This window comes from Colletes latitarsis, chromosome 7 (genome assembly GCF_051014445.1).
Source record: "Colletes latitarsis isolate SP2378_abdomen chromosome 7, iyColLati1, whole genome shotgun sequence".
NCBI classification, from domain to species: Eukaryota; Metazoa; Arthropoda; class Insecta; order Hymenoptera; family Colletidae; genus Colletes; species Colletes latitarsis.
The window spans coordinates 19,315,895-19,338,266 of NC_135140.1; the positions used below are offsets into that span (position 1 = coordinate 19,315,895).

Genomic DNA, 22,372 nt, shown 5'->3' on the forward strand with positions numbered 1-22,372 from the left:
AGCTAAGCGTAAGAAACGTAACGCCGTGCAAAGTCAACGCCCTGGCAGCTCGATGGTCGGTGTATTATGCAACCCTCCCAGAACGACCAGTCGAAGCGCCCCCCACTACCGCCACCGGAAGCACTGCCACCATCACCACCACCACCAGCAACTTCAGCTACGCCACGATCGCATGGCCACCTAGAATCGCGACCGCATCTGAATCGCCAGTACAGCACCGTTCATAACCAATGTACCCTGACCATTTCAGGATTCTTGACCCAGTCAGCGTCAAGTCATTCCAGACACTATGTTATTCAATTTTTAACCAGGTCTTTAGATGATACAATATTAGAATAAGCCACCTAGGACCCTATCCAAAGGTAGAACAGAAACCATTTGTGGACTAGGCCCTCTGGGACTATGAGGATTCTTGACCTGGTCAGTGTCGTGTCAGTGTTTTAAACTAATTTTCTAGGTGATATTACGCTAGGATCACTAGGTACCACCTACAACCTTGACCAAATTTGTGCAGACTGTACAGGAACATCCAGGAACGATGTCCTCTGAGAGAATTCGAGATTCTTGATCCAGTCAGAACTGGGTGCTATCGAATTACATATCAGTAAATTAAATTTCTACCTATTCTGCTTATGATAAGTGCATGTATCCATCTAGAATCTTGACCAAATCCTAATCTATTCATCATACGAGCTACCTAGACCTCTGAATAAATTTAAACAAACACTGCCGATCATGGAGTCCTTTCTGTCTATCAGGATTCTTGACCCAGCTTGAACGTTACTGAATAAAACATGGTTGAATCTTAAATTCGTATGCAGCTTAGTTGTCGTTAGGTGATGAGTATAATGTATTCAGCGAAACTACTTGTGGACAGTCCTGTACAACAAATTCCAATTGCACGGTATCCAGGAGACTGGTAGGAGGGTTGCGGGCCGATATCTATGCGCATCTGTGTCTCCTACGGGAGGCCTAGCAATTACGAAATGGACAGTTATCCGTCTCCGTCTCGAGTCGAGTCCCCAGAAAGTCCAAAGTTTGCTCTCAGCTCGACCTCGATTGTTCACAGTTCGTCTTCGATCTAAATGTTACTTCCACCTATCGCTTAGGATGATCCTCTAAATTCACTCGCGGGCATCGTTCCTGACATTTCTACGTGCTTTCCCTGACCTTTATACTTTGTTATATCGGACTAATTACAATTGCACCTACGCTTCTGTGTAAGTTTGAAATATCTTCCCACTATAGCGTGGTCATTGGACTCGTATTTCTTGCGAGCCCGAGTATACTTGTGTTTCTCGACCATTAGACCTGCTTTGCCTCGTGCTATTGTTCTCTCTTGCATTATTCCATTCGAGTAGAATTTGCAATTCTCATTTTCGAGATTATTGCAGGCTACGTGTTTGGTGTTTTGATCGTGACCTGGGAAATACGCGATGAATTCTTAAATATTAGAGTAGAAATTGGGGTCTGAATTCTTATTCTGATTAGCGTTTCCTGCGCCTATGTAGTTTTAGCTTCAGCTATGGAATTGTTAAGTAATTCTAGACCAGTTCACCCTTTCATAGTAATGGCTGTCTAAAATAATGCTAGTATTTTATTACGGATATTATGGTTCTTTCCCTGAACAGGACCATGTGCGGTAAAACGGGCACAATGTTCTCATAAGTAACGTTACCAAAGACACGTATCCGTCGAGGAAAAATAATAATATTTACGGGGAACCCCCGGTCGTCGACCACGAAATCAATTGAACGAAGAAATCGATAACCATAGGCGCAGGATTCGTCGATTTCACCATAGGCTCACGCCCCGCGCTAGCTCTCGTGACGTACCAAACGGGGGTGTTGGTAATACTGAGCGTGCACCGAGCACATGGTCAAAGCACCACCCGTGACAGCAGCTGTCATATACCGGACCTAGCTGCCGCCTATATTGCCCTTTTTTTCGACCATTTTTTTCTCTCTTTTTCGTAACTTCCAGCGACTATTCCCGCTCGCAGGTGTCTGCGTTCGCTCGACATCGTTCTTGCATATCTACCCTACGCGTTTCTTCCTCCCCACCCGCGGTTCGCGTCATTTAATTAATGACGGCGCGGATAGGAGGTTCAAGGCCATTTGTGCGTGAATCACTGGCTAATTGGAACGGTGGAATACGATTTCGTTGATAAGCAACGCGGTGCAAATTGGGGTGGAAGATTTTTGGGGACACAGAATAGAGCAACGTCGTGGATGAACGAACAGAAGCTATTTCGGGACGCACTAATGCCTCAATCTTTTCAACAGGGACATATCTTTCGAGAATAATAATTGACGTAGTATTTTTTGGGTGCACAAAATGATTCTGGTCTTAAGAAAGGCATCTAGACGCGAATAACAATCTATGGAGAATTTTCTGTACAGATAATTTGGCGAATATAGTGTCGAGCAATTAAATAAGAGACATGCATTCCATTTGAAGAGATACGCGAATGTCCCTGAGATGACCTTGACCCCCTAAGACCACGCGTTCAATTTCCATCGCTTGTAGGTTAAAATTTCTGGATTTTGTTTTTCCTGGGTTCACGTTTCGAGGTCGCGTGTAACCTTACGAATCCAGGTCCTGAATTTGGGTCACTCTTTTGTGCAAGGTGGAGGGGGGAGAAGGGTTGCCCTTTATTATTTTGAAACCAGTTCAGAGGCGGCCTGAACGGGACGACAATGGAAAAAAAAAACGGATCCCTTCGGACAGAATGAAAACCGCGGTGACAGGTACGAGAATATGTTCCCTTTCAGAGAAAGTAGTCCCCCTTTTGCGCCACGAGGAAAAGTTACGCGCTTTCATACCGCCCGACAGAAATTTTATAATCGATTTACATTTTCTATCGATTTACCTCGCCGCGATTTTAGTTTTCTCAATTAATTTCCTCGCTTGATGTTACATTTTTTAGGTATAAATAAAGAAACCAATGCGAGAATTGCAAATTTTGATCCCTGCAATAATGTAATTAAGGTCCGGAGCTAACGTTGTCGGCCATCGTAAAAATCGCAGCGCGATAAACGTCTCGAAGACTTGTCGGCCTGGAATTAAGTCTCATTCACACTCCAGGCTCGTATCTAATCGCGTCTATTATTGCTGAGTGAATTATTATGCTCGTTCATTTATTCAGTGGCACCCATTTTGCACGGAACGGAGGTACAAACGACGGAAGAGTACAATGATCATACTGTAAATGTGCGAACCATTGCAATAAACCAGCCCCATTGGCTGGTCTGGCGCCTAGCCGTGCACAAAGAGGGCCCTTAAACGTGTCGCTAAAAGTGCAAGAACAACGAACATTTGTTGTTTCCGCGGAAACGCCTAGCCTCTTCAAGGTCTTACGTGTCTTTCAGACGTGGTTAAAATCCCTATCCAAATGCAAACTTCAGATATCGAATAAGAAAACAATTCGTAACTCGTTAAATAAAAATAAAAATTACATTTTATAGTGCCAAATGTTTTACAACGCGTATTAAAACGATAAACGATACAAAGATATTGTTTAGCGTAGATATGTAATAGGTTTTATCTAACAAAATTAACTCTCTTTCACGTTATTATGATTTCACACTAAAGAAATGTTTGTAAAAGCTTACATTATTGTTGCTTTGTTGTTTTACACTGTAGGTTGTGTAAGCGTCTCGATATTATTGGATACTTCGAGGCGCCAGTGTTGAATTTATAGGACGCGTTCTAAGTATAAAAAAATATTTTTCCATGCAAAAATTGTTTTTCTTGTTTCATAACGTATTTCGTAACACAACATTCAGAAAATACTGATCAATTTTGAAGTAATAATTCGCCACAGAGTACAACAAAGTAACTAAATCTATTAACGGTGATTTTAATTAACATAAAGGAACGATAGCCATTTTTTACATATTAAATTAAGTATTTTAATATGTCTATTTAAAAAAAGAAAAAGAAATTCTATATTTCGAATATTCCTGGATTATTGATTTATCACGAATTAGAATGATAAATAATCGTTTATAATTGAATTTCACAACGATATGGGACAGCTGTGCCGTCGCAGAGTTGATAGATGTCGCGTGTCAGTACCAGTTTCAATTTTTGTTTATTTCAAACAAGACAACTCGTCCCTGAAGAGGTTAATGACACCCAGCACTTTGCATGAAGCTTCCTATTAGGTGTTCAGTATAATCGTAGAATATCGTGTCTGGAGAACGAAGCAAATATCATAATTTGGAAAATGAGGCAAAGAATCGTCGAACAATTAAGGAAAATATATATTTGCAACAATTTTATTGGGATAATATTCTTGGAAAAGTTTGTGGAAAAATAGAACCTATCAAATAATGGGAAATAAATTGTATAAAATACAAAAAACGAAAAACGATATTCTATAACGATAGACATAGGGAAAATAAAAAAAAAATATAACTGTAGATAAATTAAAAACATACAAGACGTCTCAAAATACGTAGTAAGCCCTTAAAAAAAGTATTTATAACCTGAACTAGGCTAGAAATTACAAGTAATTCGATTTTCTATATTAAATGATAAATAGTGAATTTTGAGCGTAAATTAGTCGGATTGACTAAAGAGGAATGCTAGGTTATAACAGTAAAAACGTGCGAAGTAGACGTTCGAATCGTGGGGCGAATATCCTCGTAAATATAATGTTTAAAAAAGCATGCTTGTAAATATAATGAAAATATACAGGTTGTCCCAAAATACGTAGTCTCCATTAACGTTCTCGCGTGGAAAAACAGAATCTTCCGCGTCGCCCCGCGGTCGCGCCGAGTTTTGGCGGCCGAGAAACGGGCCGCGATAAACTTTTCAGAATGATGGACGCAAAACAACTGCGGTGCCGGAGCACCCCGAGAAGAATCGAGAGCGCCGAGGTGCGTAAACTTTGTTCCATTTTAACGTTTCACGGCCCGCCGTACGTAACGACAGTGTCGCCGCGGAAAAATCGGCTGAATTATCGTCACTCGCCGCGACGAACGTTATTTTAACACCGCGGCGACAAACGGCCCGATAAATAAACGGTTTTACCCGCGATTATATCGTCCCTGGCAATCGAACATCGACTCTCGTTCGAGTTATTCTCGAATCGTTCGATATATCAGGATCAATCGCGACGGAGAATCCTTCACAGCTTGTTTTTTAAATTTCCTTCAGGAATAAAATTGTAATTTGTTTTTCTTTTTATTTCTAAACCATTTTACTAAATCTTTACTGAACTGATTTTATTCCCAAGTATAAAAATGAGTATTATATATTTCCATTATTGTTATTTTCCTCCTGAATTATGAAATTTACCAACCATGAATTTTATGATCCATTCGTAGAAACAATGGAGGTTTGTCCGTACGATTCGAAGCAACTTACAGTAAATTTTATGACCCATTTGTCGAAACGATATAAGTCTGCCTTTCGATTCAAATCGATGAATAGATAAACATTCTGTCGCAATGCCGCCAATAAATTTCGACATCCGATCTATCTTGTTACTCTGATTTAATCCATCCTATACACATAGATACGTTTAAAAACCTTAAAATAACTTTATATAATCTTTTCTCTTCAATATGTCTACGGTGTTAATAAAATTATGAAATATATAATCTTCCTAGTAAAATGTTTTTAAAGGCTGAATTGGTTAAATTGCATTATTAGTAACTTTGTGCTTTCGAGGAGCCCCTAAAGCTCAGGGGTTGTAGTCGTTAAGGCTGAGTTAGAAGGGGCTAATTGTGTTTCACGTAGAAAAATACAGGAGAGCAGATCGAATCGGGTGGGAAGTACGTGACAAATAGGTATCGATCTAGCGTAGAAGGCGCGCGATCTAATTTACGATAAAGTAAAATCGTGTCTGGAAAGATGGGAAACAGGGGAACTGTGATGGTCTCTGACTCACCCTCGGTGAGAAAGAATTATGGCCGTCGAATGTTCGGTCTCTCATAGAAATCCTAGGTTTTTCTTAGAAGTCCGCATTTACTCGTGTTTGAAGGGAGGCTCATGCAACGCCGACACCCCGGAATAATCGGCATGCTTTGATTACGCAATGCTAATAGAAAACACGAAGGAATATGAAAGGGAACCGGGAACTATTTATAGTTTGCGACCACACGCAGACTGGTGAATTCTACCCAAGATTTATGAACGATTTAGTCTTCGACGGGGACAAAGATCTTTTTAAAGGCTCCAACACGTGTAACTATAGATATCTAAACTCGATGATCGATGGCTTGTATACTGTACAGGATGATTCTAGCAAACGGACCACGCTGTGTCCGTTCTAAATGAAGATAGGGAATTATTTAAATTTTTCGGGGTGCAGATCGTCGGTGACCTCGAACAACCAATTTATTACGCTCGTACTCTACATTTCCCGAATCACGGAGCAATCGACGTTCAGTAATCAGAAAATTCACGCGTTAAAACCGTCGTACGATCCCGATATCTCGACGAACAAAGGTCTCGAAGGCTTGCCTCGAGAACTCCAGGAAAAAAGTATTTAGAAAACGACGCAAAACCTATGCCGATCGGCGCAATTGCTCGACCCCAGCGCGCGACGAGAGGGAGACCCGTTAGGTTCCTCCTCGAAAATATCTAAATTTAAGAAGTGGCACCACCGTTCCCTCCGATACGATTCGGTCGTTGCGTCTGCCTGTTTCCTTGTAAATCGTGGAAAAAGGCGGACGAACGGGAGGGGGCACGTTGGCCGAAACAGAAAAGAAGAGGAACGCGGGGATCGGGGATAGAAATAGACGGATAGACGAATAGAAGAAAGACGGACTGAAACGTCCGACACGGTGGGGCGAAGAAAACTGAGGCCGCGCGAAGGGTGGCGGGGAGGAGGAGGAGTGGTATGCGAAAAAATACACTTGGCTTCGGCAGACGACGAGATAAATAGCGTGCGTGGGTGCGGCTCGGCGATGTCTACGGGCCACACGCCACGTTTCGACCGGAACGAGTCAGCCACGTTTCGACCGGAACGAGACAGCCACGAAACGCGGGGTGGGGGAGGGAAAGGAAAACACGAACAAGGGTGGGGAGAAGGGACAAAGGTGTTCCAACAGAAAATACCATTTTTTCTTTTTCGTCTTCTTCTTTGACGCGGCGTTTCCGTGTTGTCGGAGACGCGGGGTGCCTGTGGGCACGTTCGACCATGGAGCGGAATTTGAATGATAAACGCGGCGAGAAATATTTTTGCGCCACTATTAATAGTTGTTCGGTTACACGGTGGTGTTGCAAGTATACGTTGCAACCGGGTGAACGGGTTGCTCGAAATTTTTGTTTCGTGTCTTTTGCTCGTCGCTATCGTTTAACGACTTCGTATCACGGCGGGCAAAATTCTTATCTCAGCGAACAATTTTTTACGTGAACATAGTTTCTCAGTTGTTACGCGGTGCACGTACGATTTAAGAAACGAATATTTTACAAAAATTTCTGCGATCAATTTTGTTTCACATCTTTCGTTGCAATCCATATTGTCCGAGTCAAAATAATTTCGCTTGTTTATTTGGCGTATAATTTTAAGCATGATTTCACTTGTTTATCCGACGACCATGTTGCCTGAGTTAACTCGGGCGCGACTGTTAAATGATTAAAGCTCACGTGACCGTCGTTGAATCTTTCTAAACCTTGCAGATGGTTTTATTTTTCATACTGTGTCTTTTCATTTTTCGCTGAACCTAGTTTGTCGGTAGCCTTTATGTGTGTCATGGTCGATAGTCTACCATTGATTTTGCAAATTTCATTCGCGTGTTGGGCGATGAAACTGATTTAGGTATGAATTACGTACAGAGGTTGGGCGTAACGGTAATAGTAAAGTAGCCAAAAATTGACAATTCTCTATCACCCTTTCCTTAAAATAAAAAACAAGGGAATTACGGACGGTTCAGTGATTTGTAAAAATTGATTAGCAACGGGCAGACCGAATCTCGCGCAACAGTTTCCCCGACACTGGATTTTGACGCAATGCGTCATATGGTTACTGTCAGACTTGCCACTTGACTGTTCTACGAAAAGAAGCCGACCTAAAAAGCTGAATGCACACCTACATAGTTCCAAAGCGCCAAATCGTCCGCAATTAGCGTCCCCGCGTGTCTTTCTCCTCATTTATCTCTTCATGCATCCCCGATACCTACCCTTTGCAAAAAATGGACGTACGTTCCGTCGAATCGAAAAGAAGAAACATCAAAGGACATCGTGGTGAGGGGGCGGGGGAAGGGAAGAGAGGCGACGCGCGAATCGCGAAACAGAGCAGCATTTTAATAATACACGTATCTGCATGCTTGAGTGAACACGTTGCAGGCGCCTCATCGCCAGCACGCCCGTGAATATTCTTCTTATTTTCGCAACGAGGAGGAAAGCTCGATGTTTACTTTTCGCGTTTCGATCGGGCCGAGCGTTCCTCGCACTCTCGCGAAGACAGAACCCCGAGAAATTTCCATAGAAGGGTAATTTCATGGAGAAAAAGGAAGCTCGGCAATTACAGCTCGACATGTCTCGCCACAATCTTGGAGATGTTCTCTCGAAAGAATAGGTGGACGCAGGTGTTTGACCGATGGTCGGCCCACGACACACCCAGCGTCTACTGAACACGCTACAATCGTTAGCATAATTTTTTGAGGTAGAATCACGAGTTAAAAAAAGTGAACAAGGATTCAGAAGGCAGAACAGGATCGAAGAGAGAATTGGTATAGCCACATTGTGACTAGACCAATATAATCCGCCATTGTTTCGTGTTTGAAAGGAGAATTAAAATAAGTTTCGTAAAAGATAGCTGAGGCATCTATTAGTCAGCTTGGGTTCACGTATCACAGACGAGTAAGAGCAATGTTCTAAGTACAAACTCAACGATTCGAAGGGTATTATTGAATCCAGAAGTAGAACAAGTCTTGTTGAAACGTAGATTCACTATTGCTATCGATTCAGATCTATTTCTAAAACTCATTTAACTCAGTGTCTATCGGAGATGACGAAAAACAATTGGATACTGCAAATCGAAAGCTAGAGCAGAAGCAAGGAGTGGAGTGTTTTCGAAACTAGGTCTGACACTATCCAGCATTGTCTCGTGTCTAGGACTCATTTAACTCAGCGTCGCTAGATTAATCAACCAAATGCAACTGAAAACAATTCCTCGTTGTAAAATCAACAAATCGAAGGATATGATCAAAGTGAAACAAGAATTAAAACGGATCTCGTCAAAACTAGGCTGATTACCATCCATGGAACGAAAGCTAGAGTCTATTGGAGCTTGATTAGTCTATCAGAGGCTACCAAAAACAATTGCTCGTTACGAAATGAAAAGATACGATAGATGTAAGAAGAATAAGTCTTCTCGAAAGTAGGTTCAATACCACCCACCGTTGCTTCGTATCTACTGTAAAGTCTTATCTGACCAGCGCCCAATGGTCACGCATGGTTAGCCTATCGGAGGTTACTTAAAAGAGTTGCTTCCTACAAGATGGAAAGATAGAACATGCACAAGAAGCGGGCCAACTAGTCTCGTCGGAACTAGGTCCGATTCCACCCACCATTATTTTGTGTCTACTATGTATCTCCGATGTCCAATAATCACGCTTGGTTAGCCTATCGGTGGCGACCAAACACAATTGCGATCGTCAATCCCGAAAGTAGAATAGAAGCAGAAAGTGGAGTAAGACTTATCAAGATTCAACCCACTGTGCTGAAGGGTTGGAGAGAATGCCTCTGAATAGAATTCAGATGTACTGATAAAAAAAATTGTGAAAAAGGCTAGTTCACTTACTATCAAGGAAACGCATTGTGAATTCAGTCAGAGGCATTTTTTATTCAGATCCACTACTATTTCGTTAGTTGGGAGTCTATTTCTAGGATATCATAGGCTAATTCTCCCGGAGAATAGGTGCTAAGTAAAGGACTCCAATCTTTCGTCTCAACCCTAGACCAATTAAAGAATTTTAGTCCTATTGACTTAGCGAGGGTCAGCTAAAGAACTCTATGTTTAAACTCAGCCCTACGATCATTCATCTATAATACGATAACCATTTTTCCCCAATTACCACACTATTTATGGATTGCTCCGCATTCGGTGATATAAGTAACTCAACGCCAACGATTGTTCCGCACCCAGTGATATAACGAGACGTAGCGCGCGGAATATTCCGCTTCCTGGTGCAGATGGGTTAAGGAACTCGAGTGTCGTTGACTCTGCTCTAGGACTATTAAAAGGCCCGAGTCATTCGATCGATTCCAAAATCAATTAAAGAACTCTGGCCTGGTCGTGTCACCTCTGTGACAATCAAAGGACTTGTTCGCAGAGGACCCAACCGTAGGGTAATCAAAGGATTCGAGTCTGATCGACTCTTCTCTATAAGAAGGACTCGAGTCTTCCAAGACAATCAACCCTCGCCTAAAGAGGTATTTTATGACCAGTGCAGACCCAAAGGGGCAACGCAAAGACACTGGCTATGCATGCTAAAAAGGACCCGTGATCGGTAAGGGCGAGGGTCGAAGGACAGAAGTCGATTAAATTGCAGGGTAACGAAAGGACTTACCAGGAGAGACGGCGAGTGCGAGGAAGGCAGCGGCAGTGGCGAGCAGGAATATCCTAACCGCATTTCCGCCGGCTCGTCTTCTGCCTGGCCTTTGACCCGCGTGACAGGAGGCGCTGCAGCAGACATCCGTGGGCTGCCTCGGTCGAACGTTGAGGACGACGTATGCCGGTTCCTGTCGCGGGGACAGGAGTTCCTCGTCGGCGTCGGCGTCCTCGGGGACGCCGGTCGTCGTAGCGCCGCGTCGACGTGGTGATCGCGGCTGCTGAAGGTCGCTGACACTGCAGCTGCTGCCGGTACGGTCGATTGCCGGACCGTAATACATGGCCTGCAGGAGCGACGACTGCCGTGCCACCGGGGGCTGCACTCGTCAGCGTATCCTTCTCGCAACACCCTGGTACGTAACCGGGACTGCACCTGCGGCGTCCTTACCTACGACACCCAGCGATCCAGACGAGCCGCTGCTGCGAGGCATCACCACGACCTGCCGTCGAGATCCACCGATACCACCAGCACACCCCCGAAACCACTTCTCGTTTGCCTCGTTGCCTCTGTTCGTACGTGCGACGATCGAACCGACTGCGGGATGGTCAGACACTGGCTTCGCTCTTTGCGACACGAGGCGTCTATCGACGGGGTATTGGGATCAATTCCCAACCGCGGAGTCCGACCGTGTGTAAACGTTGGCCCGTCACGTCGCACCGAATTGTTTATGGTACGCGACACGCGAGCGCGTTATCGGTTCCTACTATTCTCGGATACAGGCGTTCATCTCTTCCTTTATTTTCCGATCGGACGATAAAAAGGAAACAAGGCGCGTACGTAGTTGGACACTAAGCACGGAAGGAGGCCAGGACGACGACCCTAGAAAACGATAATCCTGTCCCCCGGTGTCAGACTTTCCCTGCGCGGCGAGCAGTAGGTGTGCGTAGTAGGAAGCAGACGAAATTCACCCCGACGAAAACTCGACTTTTGAAGAGGAGCCACCGCGTGTATTCCGGCACTCCTACGGCGCGTCGACGTCGGAGGGAAGGAAACCCTCTAAACGAAAGCGCGCACGCTATATTACCGGCGACACGTCGCGCGCGTCAGTATATACGCGCGAGAGTGTGTGCCGCGTGAAAGGGAGGAAAGGGTTCGTCGCACTCTTTCCTTCCCGAGACCCCTTTTCCTCCGTCCTTGAATTTTTTCTCGTGCCGAGGAACAACCACCGAACAACCCGTCACCACCTTGTCACCAACCACCTTCTTCTTTCTGCGTCTCTTCCTTCCACGGCCCGTGCCTCTCTTAATCCTTACGTTCGATGAACAACGGCAGCAGCAGCAGCGACCGGCTGCGGCTCGTGTGTCCAGCGCGCCTGGACACTACCACCGTCCGGTAGGAAGTGTCGACTGCCACGAGGTGGACACCTCTGCGAGGCTCTGCCAGCGGCAGCAGCACCAGCGGTGGCGGCAGCAGCAGTAGCAGCACTGTGCTGGTAGCAGTGGCGGTAGTAGCGGCAGTGGCAGCTGCAGCTGGTGCACCGGCGCATCCGCCTGCACCGAGCATTCGTGCCGCACGCCCCGTACAGACGTTACCACGATCCTCCACGGGTGTCTGATCCTTCAGTGTTTCTCTCCTGTTCGCCGTTACGTTGTCCCTCCCTTGGTTAAAATACCCCGGTTACGAAACCGTCTCGTGCGAGACCCTGCCGGCTGATCCGTCGCCGTGGACACTTGGACGTAGACTGGCTTGGCTGACTCTAGGTACGACGATACACGCGCGTGTCGCGGGGACGGCGCCGTGTCACGGCAGCCAGTCAGCCACCGGAGGCAGTTAGCAGTCAGAGGCCCCAGGTCTATACTAGAGGTGGTATCCTCGCGCGACTGCTGGACTAGCAGTGCTGGTTCGGTTACCTCCGTGGCGCGTTCCTCAGCACGTCCCAAACTCGCGCAGGCGGCTTTCGTGGCGAATCCTCTCTTCGAGGAGAGGACGTGCTGCGAACAGAGGCGATAGCGGCTCTGCCAGCTAAGCGGACGCTTTCGGGAAACGGCTTGCCGCCAGTGGCAGCAGCAGCGCCGCGACGCGCTCTCGCCACTACGTCGGGACACCCCCTCGATACCCCGCCGATGCCATCGGCCTGGCCCGAAATCGATGCCCCGCAACGCGACGTCTCGAAACCACCCCCGCGACCTGTGCCATCAACGAACACCGCCTACCCTCTTCCTCCCTCTTTCTACCCCCTCCCTTTATCTCTCCCTCGACGTTCTACCCTACCTACTAGGGCTTGGAAATTCTTATCGAATTTTTCTGTATTCGAATATTCGATTAATCTCCGCATGGACGAATTAACACACTCGATACAATTCATACTTTTTCGAGAAAATATTCACTTCTAATATAGTTGTTTTTAACCCTTTGCGCTCGGATCCACCACTAACTCGAACACACTTTCACCATTTTGATAGTGTTTGCGGTGATCAGTTTTGAAATAACAGTGGGAGTAATAACGTAGGGCACTGTTTACGAAGGGTAGGAAAATTAAGGTTATATAAGCAAATTATTATTTATGAAAGATGTACCGACCTTCGATTTATGTCTCTGTTTTTTCTCCAACCCCCACGTGGCTCCAACACTGTAGCTATCTTTTTACTCTTTGGTCGAACTAGTCAAATAAAAGTGGTCCCACGACCTCTTTACTCGGAGACATTCCTAAGATTACAATTCTTATTAGACACACAATAGAAATATGTGTCAATGATGACCGACTAACCGAGTCTATTTAAAATGCGTTTAAGTACCTTACTGACTGTAACGCAACTTTTATGCAATATCGTTTTAACGCGACGACTCGTGGCTCAGTTTTTCTAAGGTTAAGATTAGATTAGCATCGAGTACACACGAGTTAGTACGACCGAATGCAATCGTTTTATTAAATTTTAAATGCGCCCAAAAAGACCCTTCGTGCACATGGAGGATGCAAACAAATAAAAGTACTGACTCACTTTTATTTATATTTATTTGACGGTGATGAAAATGGGCGTGATGAATTGTTGGAGCAAGTGGTCATTGATGCTAACCACTGTGCTTGAATAAACATTTTCTAGGTGATCAACTACCATGCTGCGAGGAGTTGACCCTTGGGCGATCACGCGATTTTAAATTACGCAAAGTACACAATGGGGCTTATAACGAACCCCGAGAAAAAAAGTCATTTGCTAAGAGCCTTTTTGACAAATACTAATATTCGTTTATTTATTATACCAAATGACGGATCGTAATCTGAATTATCTAATGAATATGAAAGAGTATGAAAGTATTTATAAAATACTTAATCTCTTTGTTTGAAATTTAAACATTAAATTATTTGAATCGTCTCAGCCCTGCTGCCTACGCTTGTTTCTTTCTAAGCGTATACCCGAGTACACGTTTTCCTTCGTCGATGAACGGATACGTATTCTCTTTTACAGTCCAGTGCATGAATGGTGTCCCATGAACGGCGGTGTCGAGTAACACGGATCGATCGCGGAAACTAATAGCGTGCATCGATAGAGAAATTATGATGGAACTGGTGGCGCACGAAGTCGAGCAAATTTCTTGCACAAACAAAAAATAATCAATGAAATTACTCGATCGCCAATTTAAATTATTCTCAAACTACTTGAAATATCAGGAAACCTATTGCGTAAAAGTAACAGCAGCAATATTTAGCGATACACGTTACGCATACTTTCGAAAGCATTATTACTGCAGCGTGCTATAATTCGTTCTTTCGAGCTGACTGCAGCCCATAAAAATTTACTGCACCTTTTTGTCGAATCTCTCGCTTGGCACACACTTCGGAATGCATGCGAAAAGTTTCTTTGGATAAGTATTTTGTGAAACCTTCTGCAATAGTATAACTCTCTTCAAACGACTCTTTCAAGGGCGTAGGAGATTTTACAACCCTCACCAAACCTAAAAGCCAAAATAATATAAATAACATCTCTGTAATGATTTCCTTCGATACCAATTACCTCAATTTACAAAAACTGGTACTAACAAAAAAGAAAAACTAATTCCAACCGAATAAGAATTTCATCAGAACGGTGGAATTCATTATTACTGGGTCCAACTGCTGAGTGCACCCGTTTCCCCCGGAGCAAAAGCCAAAAAATCCATTGCGTAACGGAAAGGCGGATACCCGAGGAGCCAGAGGTCCTCGGGGTGTCCGCCCGTTTGTGCAAACATCGCGTAACGCCGCGGAAATAGTTCCAGCGATCCGTGAAATTCTATGGTACCTATTAGACGACGCGTCGCGTCGGTTCCACGGGCAAACGGCTACTCTGGCCATCGAGTTTCGTGGAAACGGAATGTGGAAAGCAGGACGCATCGCGTTCCTTCCTTGAGTCGCCTTGGAGATGCTCGCGGCGATGGAGTCAATAGACTCTACGTTGCGGCAGATGTACGTATCGATTTTGGAACGTTGATTCGCGCGTGTTCCAGAACGATACCGTTGCCCTCCGCAGAGAGGGAGAAAGAGATGCTGGCCGCGTCTCTTCGAAGATCAGCCTGCCCTGTCGCTGGTCCTTCCTGGCCAGCGGTGACGTTGATGTTACCAGCAGGCATGCGGGACGAGACAGGGGGTTTCGGGAGCACCTGGAGGCCACTGGGTGGCCGGCATTGCCCCCTCGCCAGGTGGTTGCAACTTGTTGTTGCGGGTCCCCGCGAGTCGCTGGGGCCCTTCTTCTATATGCCTCCTTTCCCCTTCTTTCCCTCTGGAATTGCAACATTCGCATGCTTCCACTCCGGATGGTCCTTCGCGTACGCTGGCATCTTCTCCCACGAGCAATCGATAATGTTTTGGGTGGGAGAGTACTGGGAATTCCGTATGTCCGTAGTTAGGAGTGTTAGCAGACGTAGGGGCGTAGGTCCCCAACAATGGCCGACGGTTTACGTCGTCCGATGCAATCAAACGCTAAGCTTCGTCTTCAATGTCTTCTCTTGAAATTGTTGGTTTGTCTTTTAAACCCTACGAAATATATTTAGGGCAAACCCATGCCCGTACGAACCCCATTGCCGAACTGTTAATTTTTAATTGGCCGTCTTACCTCGTCTCTGAGACATCCATTATTCATTCGACAGAGGCAAGACAGGCACAGATGGGTATACAAACTTCAGTAGGGGATTGGAACGCGCATTTATCTTTAAAGAAACCAAATTGTTTATTAAACCAGTTACCTACCTATCGGTTATTCGCTTTCGCGAGTCTACTTCGGAAGTGAGAAGACGAACTACACGGTAATACTTCAGAAGGGAGGAGGTCGACTGCAGTAGTACTTCAGACGCGAGGAGTTGGACTGCAGCAATACTTCAGAACCGAGGTGGCGGTCTACAATAGTCGTTTTAAAGAAAGTAGGTGGACTCTAATAGTAGTTCAGAGGCGAGAACATCCGCAGTAATAGGCAAAAAGTGAGGTGAACTACGGTTGTGCTTCAGAAATAAGATGGACTATTGACGTAGTAGCGCAGAAGTCAGAAGGCAGTAGTTCAGAAGCGAAGAGGATACCTGCAATAATAAACGAACGTGAGTAGGTGAACTACATGTATACTACAGTAGCAGTTCAGAAGCAAGGACTTCGGTAATGCTTCAGAAAGAAAATGGTGAACTGCAATATCAGTTTGGAAGTCAGAGTGCCGAGTTTGGTGGTTGCCTAAAAGTGAAAAGGTGGATCGGAGCAGTGAGCCAAACTAAGAAACGAGGAGGTATAGGCCGTAGTAGGAGTTCAGGTGTGAAAACGTAGCGGTGGTAGTGGCCAGATAGGCGATTTGCACATTAAAGGAAGAAAGTTCGTGGAAAGACACACGCAGCTGCGTTCATGGATCATTTACGATGCCCGTTACCCTCGACTGGTGAGGTGATACGTCCTTCGGACACGACCCTATTGTTCCCGGTGAAAGGAATACGTGGACGCTCGTGTCATGCGAACGATCGTCCACAAAATAAAGGATCCTCCGTGTGGTCACCCTTCGCGTGGCACGCGCCACGATCCACCTTTCTTTTACTCGCGCGGCCAGCCGTCGCCTTTCAGATCCTTCAGGATAAGGAATTCTCCCTACAAAGCAGGAAGAAAGAGGGGGAGGGGGATTCTTTAGAATGTTACGGTTACTTTCTACGAAGCAGAAAGGTCGGCGGATCCTTAGCCACCTTTGATCTTTTGCCCGTGCCTGTGGCTATAGTGTCGCAACGAGGCACATTTCGATTTATTATTTTTATTGTAAGTTTGTATCTCCGATCACTATACGAATTCCACGTATGAACTGTTCAGTTTTATCAGAATTTAAAGTGAGTTCACTATGTGCTGTCATAGAAAATAATTGATGGGCCATTAACGCAATATTATAAATAAAAGGTTCGATGCAAAATGTAACCTCCTTGCAACGTAGTAAGTAAACGATGAGGGAAGCGACGAAAAAAAGAAACAATGCGTATATTATTCCCCGATGCACCCTGCTGGTTAAACACACCATCATATTTCGATATCGCCGTTTCCCCGGGGGTGTTTTCCGAAGCTGCCCTTGAGGATTTAAAGAAGCTGGGATAAATGGCACCCCGCGTTGCGTCTATTGCGCAACCCGGATCACGACTCGAACATCAATGATTGAACGTATAAAAGAAGACAAACAATAGGCTCTCGAGGGGGCAGGTGAAAAAACTGCTGTCCCTAAACCCACATTCGACTGTCATAATTAATAACAAGCAGCTCTATCGTGCCTCGAGATAGTCCCCTTTTCATGAAAATACAGACTAATGAAAATTCTTATATTCAAACACTGGAAAAAAAAATTGGACCAATCTGTTGCTTCGCTATTCGTTAAGATTTGATTTAATAACTTGATCAAAAATCGAAAACGGTCTCGAGGAACATTGTTACATGAGAAAATTAACGAAATTGCCGAGTTCTCGACCCGCGGATGGAATTACATTAAAACTTAATATTGATCAAAGACCCCTCCCGGCATTAACTCCTGCTCGATACCTTATATTTCGTTCGTATCCAGCCAGACGTTCCCCTTAAAGGAACGCTTCGAGTTAAGGGGTGGGTGGACCTTGCATGCGCGCATGCAAGAACACACCAAGCACGGATCTAATGTCTTTAATGTCGGCCCCTTCATTCATCCCGAAGAGATGAAGAAAGAGGGGCAAGAAAAGCGAGAATCTCGCGGCTAGAACGAAACGAAAGTCGAAAAGAAGGGGGCTTAACGTTCTGGTGGGGGGAGGGGGGTGACCGATACAAGTGGGACATTCAAGAAAGGGGTTAGGTCCCATACGGTGACAACGGCAAAACTCGAAACGACGTCGCCGGACTTGGCTTCCGGCCATTTCCCAGTTATCGATCCACGAAGCGTTACGACGAAGTTGCCCTACGTGCAATTATAGGTGTATCGTGTGTATAATACGACCCTGGTACGTGCACAGCCGGAGGCTAGATCGTCGTCGACACACAAGGACGATCTCCAAAATTTGGCCGCCGAACTGGGATCGCGAATTCTTCGATGGCCGTGCGCGGGCCACGCTATTAAGGGCAACTACTCTATCAGTCAACATTTAATGCTGTATGAAATTTAGTGGCCCCTGGGGAGCCTCGAAAACAGGTCGCAAACCTGTGATCTTGATCATCAGGAAAAAATAAATAATATCCATTACCTTTGTTCGTAAATAAATATCAACTCTTATTAAAGTAAATCGTTCTTCGAGAAATATATTCAAGTATTTAGTATTTTTGAAATACTATAATTAATTAAATGAGATTAAGGTTACCTTCGAATAGAAAAATAAAAATTTCCGACTAATTCGGATTATGCAACATATAGTAGGTTTCTAAGATATTCAGTTCTAACCTATTCTGTATTCGACGCAGTCAAGGAATAATACTTAAATTTCAAGCGAACACGTTCGTGGAAATTGTGTAGAAAGTTGGTAGGAACTCGTATTAGGTGATTTGCGTTAGACGTTTGGAAATTGGAATGATAAGGAATCTTTATTGCAGTCGTAGTTTTCTGTAACATATTTTGGCGAACTGGTGTGTAAGAAATACACAGTTCACCCACCCTACGAATGCAACACAACGGTGCGTTTCCACGTATGCGTGGAATCGATAACTGGGAATTAGTCTGACAGGCTGTCTGCCAGAACTAAGTACGTACATCTACGCGAAAAACCTTGCCAATCGTGTTAAAGTAATTATATACCACGGTTAATCAAGTTAAATATCTCGTACGCCTTATTAATGCCGGCGAAATTGTTAGATCAATATCGTTTAACGATTCTTTGTCGCCTGTCAGAGCCGTGTTCTCAATACGAACGCTATCGTTTCCAAATAACCGCAGAAAAAGTTGTCGCTCAAAACGGTCGATAACGTCGATGTTTCAGTTACCGAGTCAAAATTAAGACGCACCTAACATCTAATGCGTGCTTTATAGTTCGGACAAAAGCAATCGTTCAAAATTCAGCGCGCCATTTTGAAATGAATCGATTCAAATGTCGTTTACACTTAACAAAAATTACTGCCAAGTTCTCATAATATCGTAAATATACCGTAAAATAATTCTTACTTATTTCTGAATCTGCTGAACCCGTGTCGATACGGGCAATAAAATATTTTTCGAATAAACGGTCTTCGAGTTGCCAGTTTGTTAGGAAAAGGTTTCTGTACCGTTCTTGGTTAACTCCAGCTAAACACACTATGCAGCATTGTTCGTTCCTTGTTGGAATTGTTGGTGAAAAGAATGCCGACCGTAAGGAAAGACAGACTAAAGAACAAATGAAAATTATGTCCACACAAACGGCGCCGTAGAAGCTAGTACGGGACCGAGATAAATAGAGGATCGCCGTAGTCGGTACGGAGGATCAATATGTCACAACCACGGTCACAAATGTACGAAGTAACCTGCGTACATGTATACAAAGCTCGCCATATGCCTCCCGCGCTCTTACCTCGTACGTTTCCGTTACACCGCGAACCGTATCGACTGCATTTCGATTATCGATTACACGGAAAAGTTACGTGTATAAAGAATACTCTCGGGATCAATACTTATCGATCCCAGACGAGTGTAACGGATCGGTTAAAAAATAAAAATAAATACGTACGTCACTTTACGTTCGTTCTTTTATTTTAGCGAAATTACCACAATAAACTGTCTCGATCGCATATATTTTATGTATTGCTATACTCGTAAAAGAGAATCGTAAGTACACCTCGTTTAGAATAACGTTCCATATAACAAATAATGTTTTCTCGAATTTATTTTATTCCGTTCTTGGTAAAAATTGATCATTTTTTTATTATGAGGTTAAAGGTAACCAGTCTTGAAAGTCAGTGACAAATCGATTCAACATTTGTACTTCCGGTTGTCGATATTATCGACTGATTTAATGCGCCGCGTGTGGCGCTAAAATCAGTGCACGAAGAATGCGCTTTTCTCCGTGCCAAGGTTGTTCCGATCATTTGAAATTCTGTTGCAGCGAGTACTTTACACACGATAATTACGAACGTCGTGATTACTTTTCTTAAACATTTTAATTGAACACATCTTTCTAACTCACACCCGTCATCAGCGTAATACAAAACAAATTCTAAAAGTAGCTTCGAATACAAATTTAGATAAAATGTACAAAACTTACGACATAACCTACGTACCTCTCGTATTATCGTTAATAATTAATTGCACGGCGGTTAAAGAATTTACAATTGCTGAAATAAATTTGTCAAATCGGATACAACATTCCGTCATAGAATAATTATAATATAACGCAAGCGAAACGAATGACAAGTAGAAACTGCCATGGTATTGTTAGCACCGTGTTAAGCGATTTGTTATTATAAAGTGCAATATAAATATAAACTGTTCAGTGTATTATAGTATACTTTACGGTATTAAAAATGCCATCTCTTTAACTGGCCTATGAACATACATTCCCGAATGTTACTTACAACACGTTTAGTTACAAATGATTTCTTAAAAATTCAGTATCATTTTCCCCCCCCCGTCTAACCTCATAATGATACATTAGCTGAGGTTCGATGTTGCATTTATCGCAAAAACATCGCAATTCATCGAGATACCAATGAAATGTACATTTCAGTTGAAAAAATCGGCTACCTCTGCTAGCTCTCTTGTCCGCGCTTGATGATGTGCCCAACGATCCTCCGCAAGTTTATCACTTACACCCCACTTGTCATGATAGATACGTTTTCCACAAGTTGGACACTTTTTACCCCCTGTGACAACACCAGAAAATTAGACAGACATACGAATATCGAGATAGAAACTTCTCTTACCATGGAATGGGGGAGTCTTCATGAATGTCACAAGACATTGCAAATGAAACAAATGACCACAGTAAAGTCTTTCTATGTGCAAATCTGCATTTTCGTTCGTTTCTGCATTTTCTGGATTCGCTGGCAGACATAATTCTTTGCACAACTGACAATGTTCTTGTGGTAAAGTCTTTATTGATCTGGATGAAAGAAAATCGATCAAAAAGTAGCAACAACCTTTAAGAGCAAATAATGATTCATGTACCTTATAAGAAAAGATGTGACTATCTTTAAGGACGGTGATGGCACAAAAGGGGTCTTTTGCAATTGCTTTTTCAATGGTGGCTCTACACACTGCCTACCTAATTCTCTTCCTTGTCCAAGAAAGTACCGAATAAACAGTGGAGGGAAGTTTGTGTCTGCATCTTCTAATCTGAAAGAATTTAAAAAATTTAAACAAATTAACAAATAATGCTCTACAAAAATATAAATGTATGGTCATTTGTACACACTTCACACAAGCAGTGGGATAATTGTCTGGTATTTCAATTTTGGCCTTGAAATAATACAACCCTTGCTGAACTTTTAAACCGATACTGGAATATTTCTGTTTTAATTTTAATTCATCATCATTCCCTAAGATTTTTTTTAATGCTGAAATTTCATCATAACAGCATATCAAAGGATTCTCATCAATAAAATTACGAATTAATTTCAATATTGGTAAAACCTGTAATAAAATTTATGTAATATTCATAAATAGGTTTCTATATTGGGGAAGAATTTATTACAGTTGGAAGATTAAAGTATTCTCACTTGAGCTTTGCCTAACAGTTTCTTGCATTCCTTTTCACAAACTTCTGTTAGACCATCGAGTAACTTTGTAGACAAAGTTTTGCTCTTCAATTCGATTAACAGCGGCGTACGTGGATAATCCTTCGAGAATTGAATGCACGCAACGATCGTTTTAAACTTTGTTTTTCTGTGAATTCGGAAACACATAAAATCAACGAAAGTGTATTCGATTCACGTAGGGTACTATCACGAATAAACTTACGTTATTTCCACTCGCACCATTGTGCGCACACAGGAAACAAGACGGCTACCGTCAACGACATTTTGACAAAGTTTTGACACTTCTTGCAATTCATCGTCGATAAAGCCCATGAGAAAATTGAATCAAGTTTGTTTACGTGATCTGGCACTTGTCGGTTATGTCAGCAAACCGTATCGAAAATTTTTAGGGCTATCATAACATAACCAAACTACGCAGAAAGATACGGAAACGTTATCGCATATACTTCTACCCACAACTTGGAATTATGTCATGAGATCACTATCAAGGTCGAAGAATTTACGCTTCGCTAATCCGTGTTTTTAAACTGGAATCAATAGTGTATAATGTATCGTGTCAATTTAACAGCGGAGTATTTTAAGTTACACAATTTGGAATGGTAAAAACGTAAGAAACATTCATAATTAGTGATGCTTTATTTTTCACGTCAGTGAAAATTACCCAAACACATTTCTGTAAAAATCACGTCCAATCATCGCATTGTAT

General features: G+C 43.5%; 2 protein-coding genes across 5 annotated transcripts in view; both read right to left on the minus strand.

Moving 5' to 3' along the window:
- The window catches only part of LOC143344187 (protein kinase C-binding protein NELL1), a 71,403-nt gene extending 58,947 nt beyond the window's left edge, over window positions 1-12,456 (minus strand). For all 4 annotated transcript variants that reach the window (XM_076770008.1, XM_076770007.1, XM_076770006.1 and 1 more), the window contains exon 1: window positions 10,533-12,456. In XM_076770008.1, the coding sequence (XP_076626123.1) occupies window positions 10,533-10,854 (322 nt within the window). In that variant the 5' untranslated portion in view covers window positions 10,855-12,456. The remainder of the gene's footprint in view (window positions 1-10,532) is intronic.
- Window positions 12,457-19,641: 7,185 nt separating this feature from the next.
- On the minus strand, window positions 19,642-22,360 carry LOC143344188 (uncharacterized). Its single transcript, XM_076770009.1, has 6 exons — window positions 21,869-22,360; window positions 21,628-21,793; window positions 21,324-21,541; window positions 21,077-21,244; window positions 20,833-21,011; window positions 19,642-20,772 (listed from the first exon to the last, which is right to left on the minus strand). Exons 1-6 carry the CDS (start codon window positions 21,976-21,978, stop codon window positions 20,633-20,635), a joined length of 981 nt encoding a protein of 326 aa, XP_076626124.1. The 5' UTR covers window positions 21,979-22,360; the 3' UTR covers window positions 19,642-20,632.
- Window positions 22,361-22,372: the final 12 nt, after the last annotated feature.

Bases quoted from the DNA above. Each gene is read 5' to 3' on its own strand.
- LOC143344188 (XM_076770009.1), bottom strand. From the start codon at position 21,978: ATGGGCTTTATCGACGATGAATTGCAAGAAGTGTCAAAACTTTGTCAA. The intron at 21,542-21,627 runs GTGAGAATACTT...ATTTTATTACAG, and splicing joins AACTGTTAGGCAAAGCTCAA to GTTTTACCAATATTGAAATT. The intron at 21,012-21,076 runs GTACATGAATCA...TCTTTCATCCAG, and splicing joins GTCACATCTTTTCTTATAAG to ATCAATAAAGACTTTACCAC.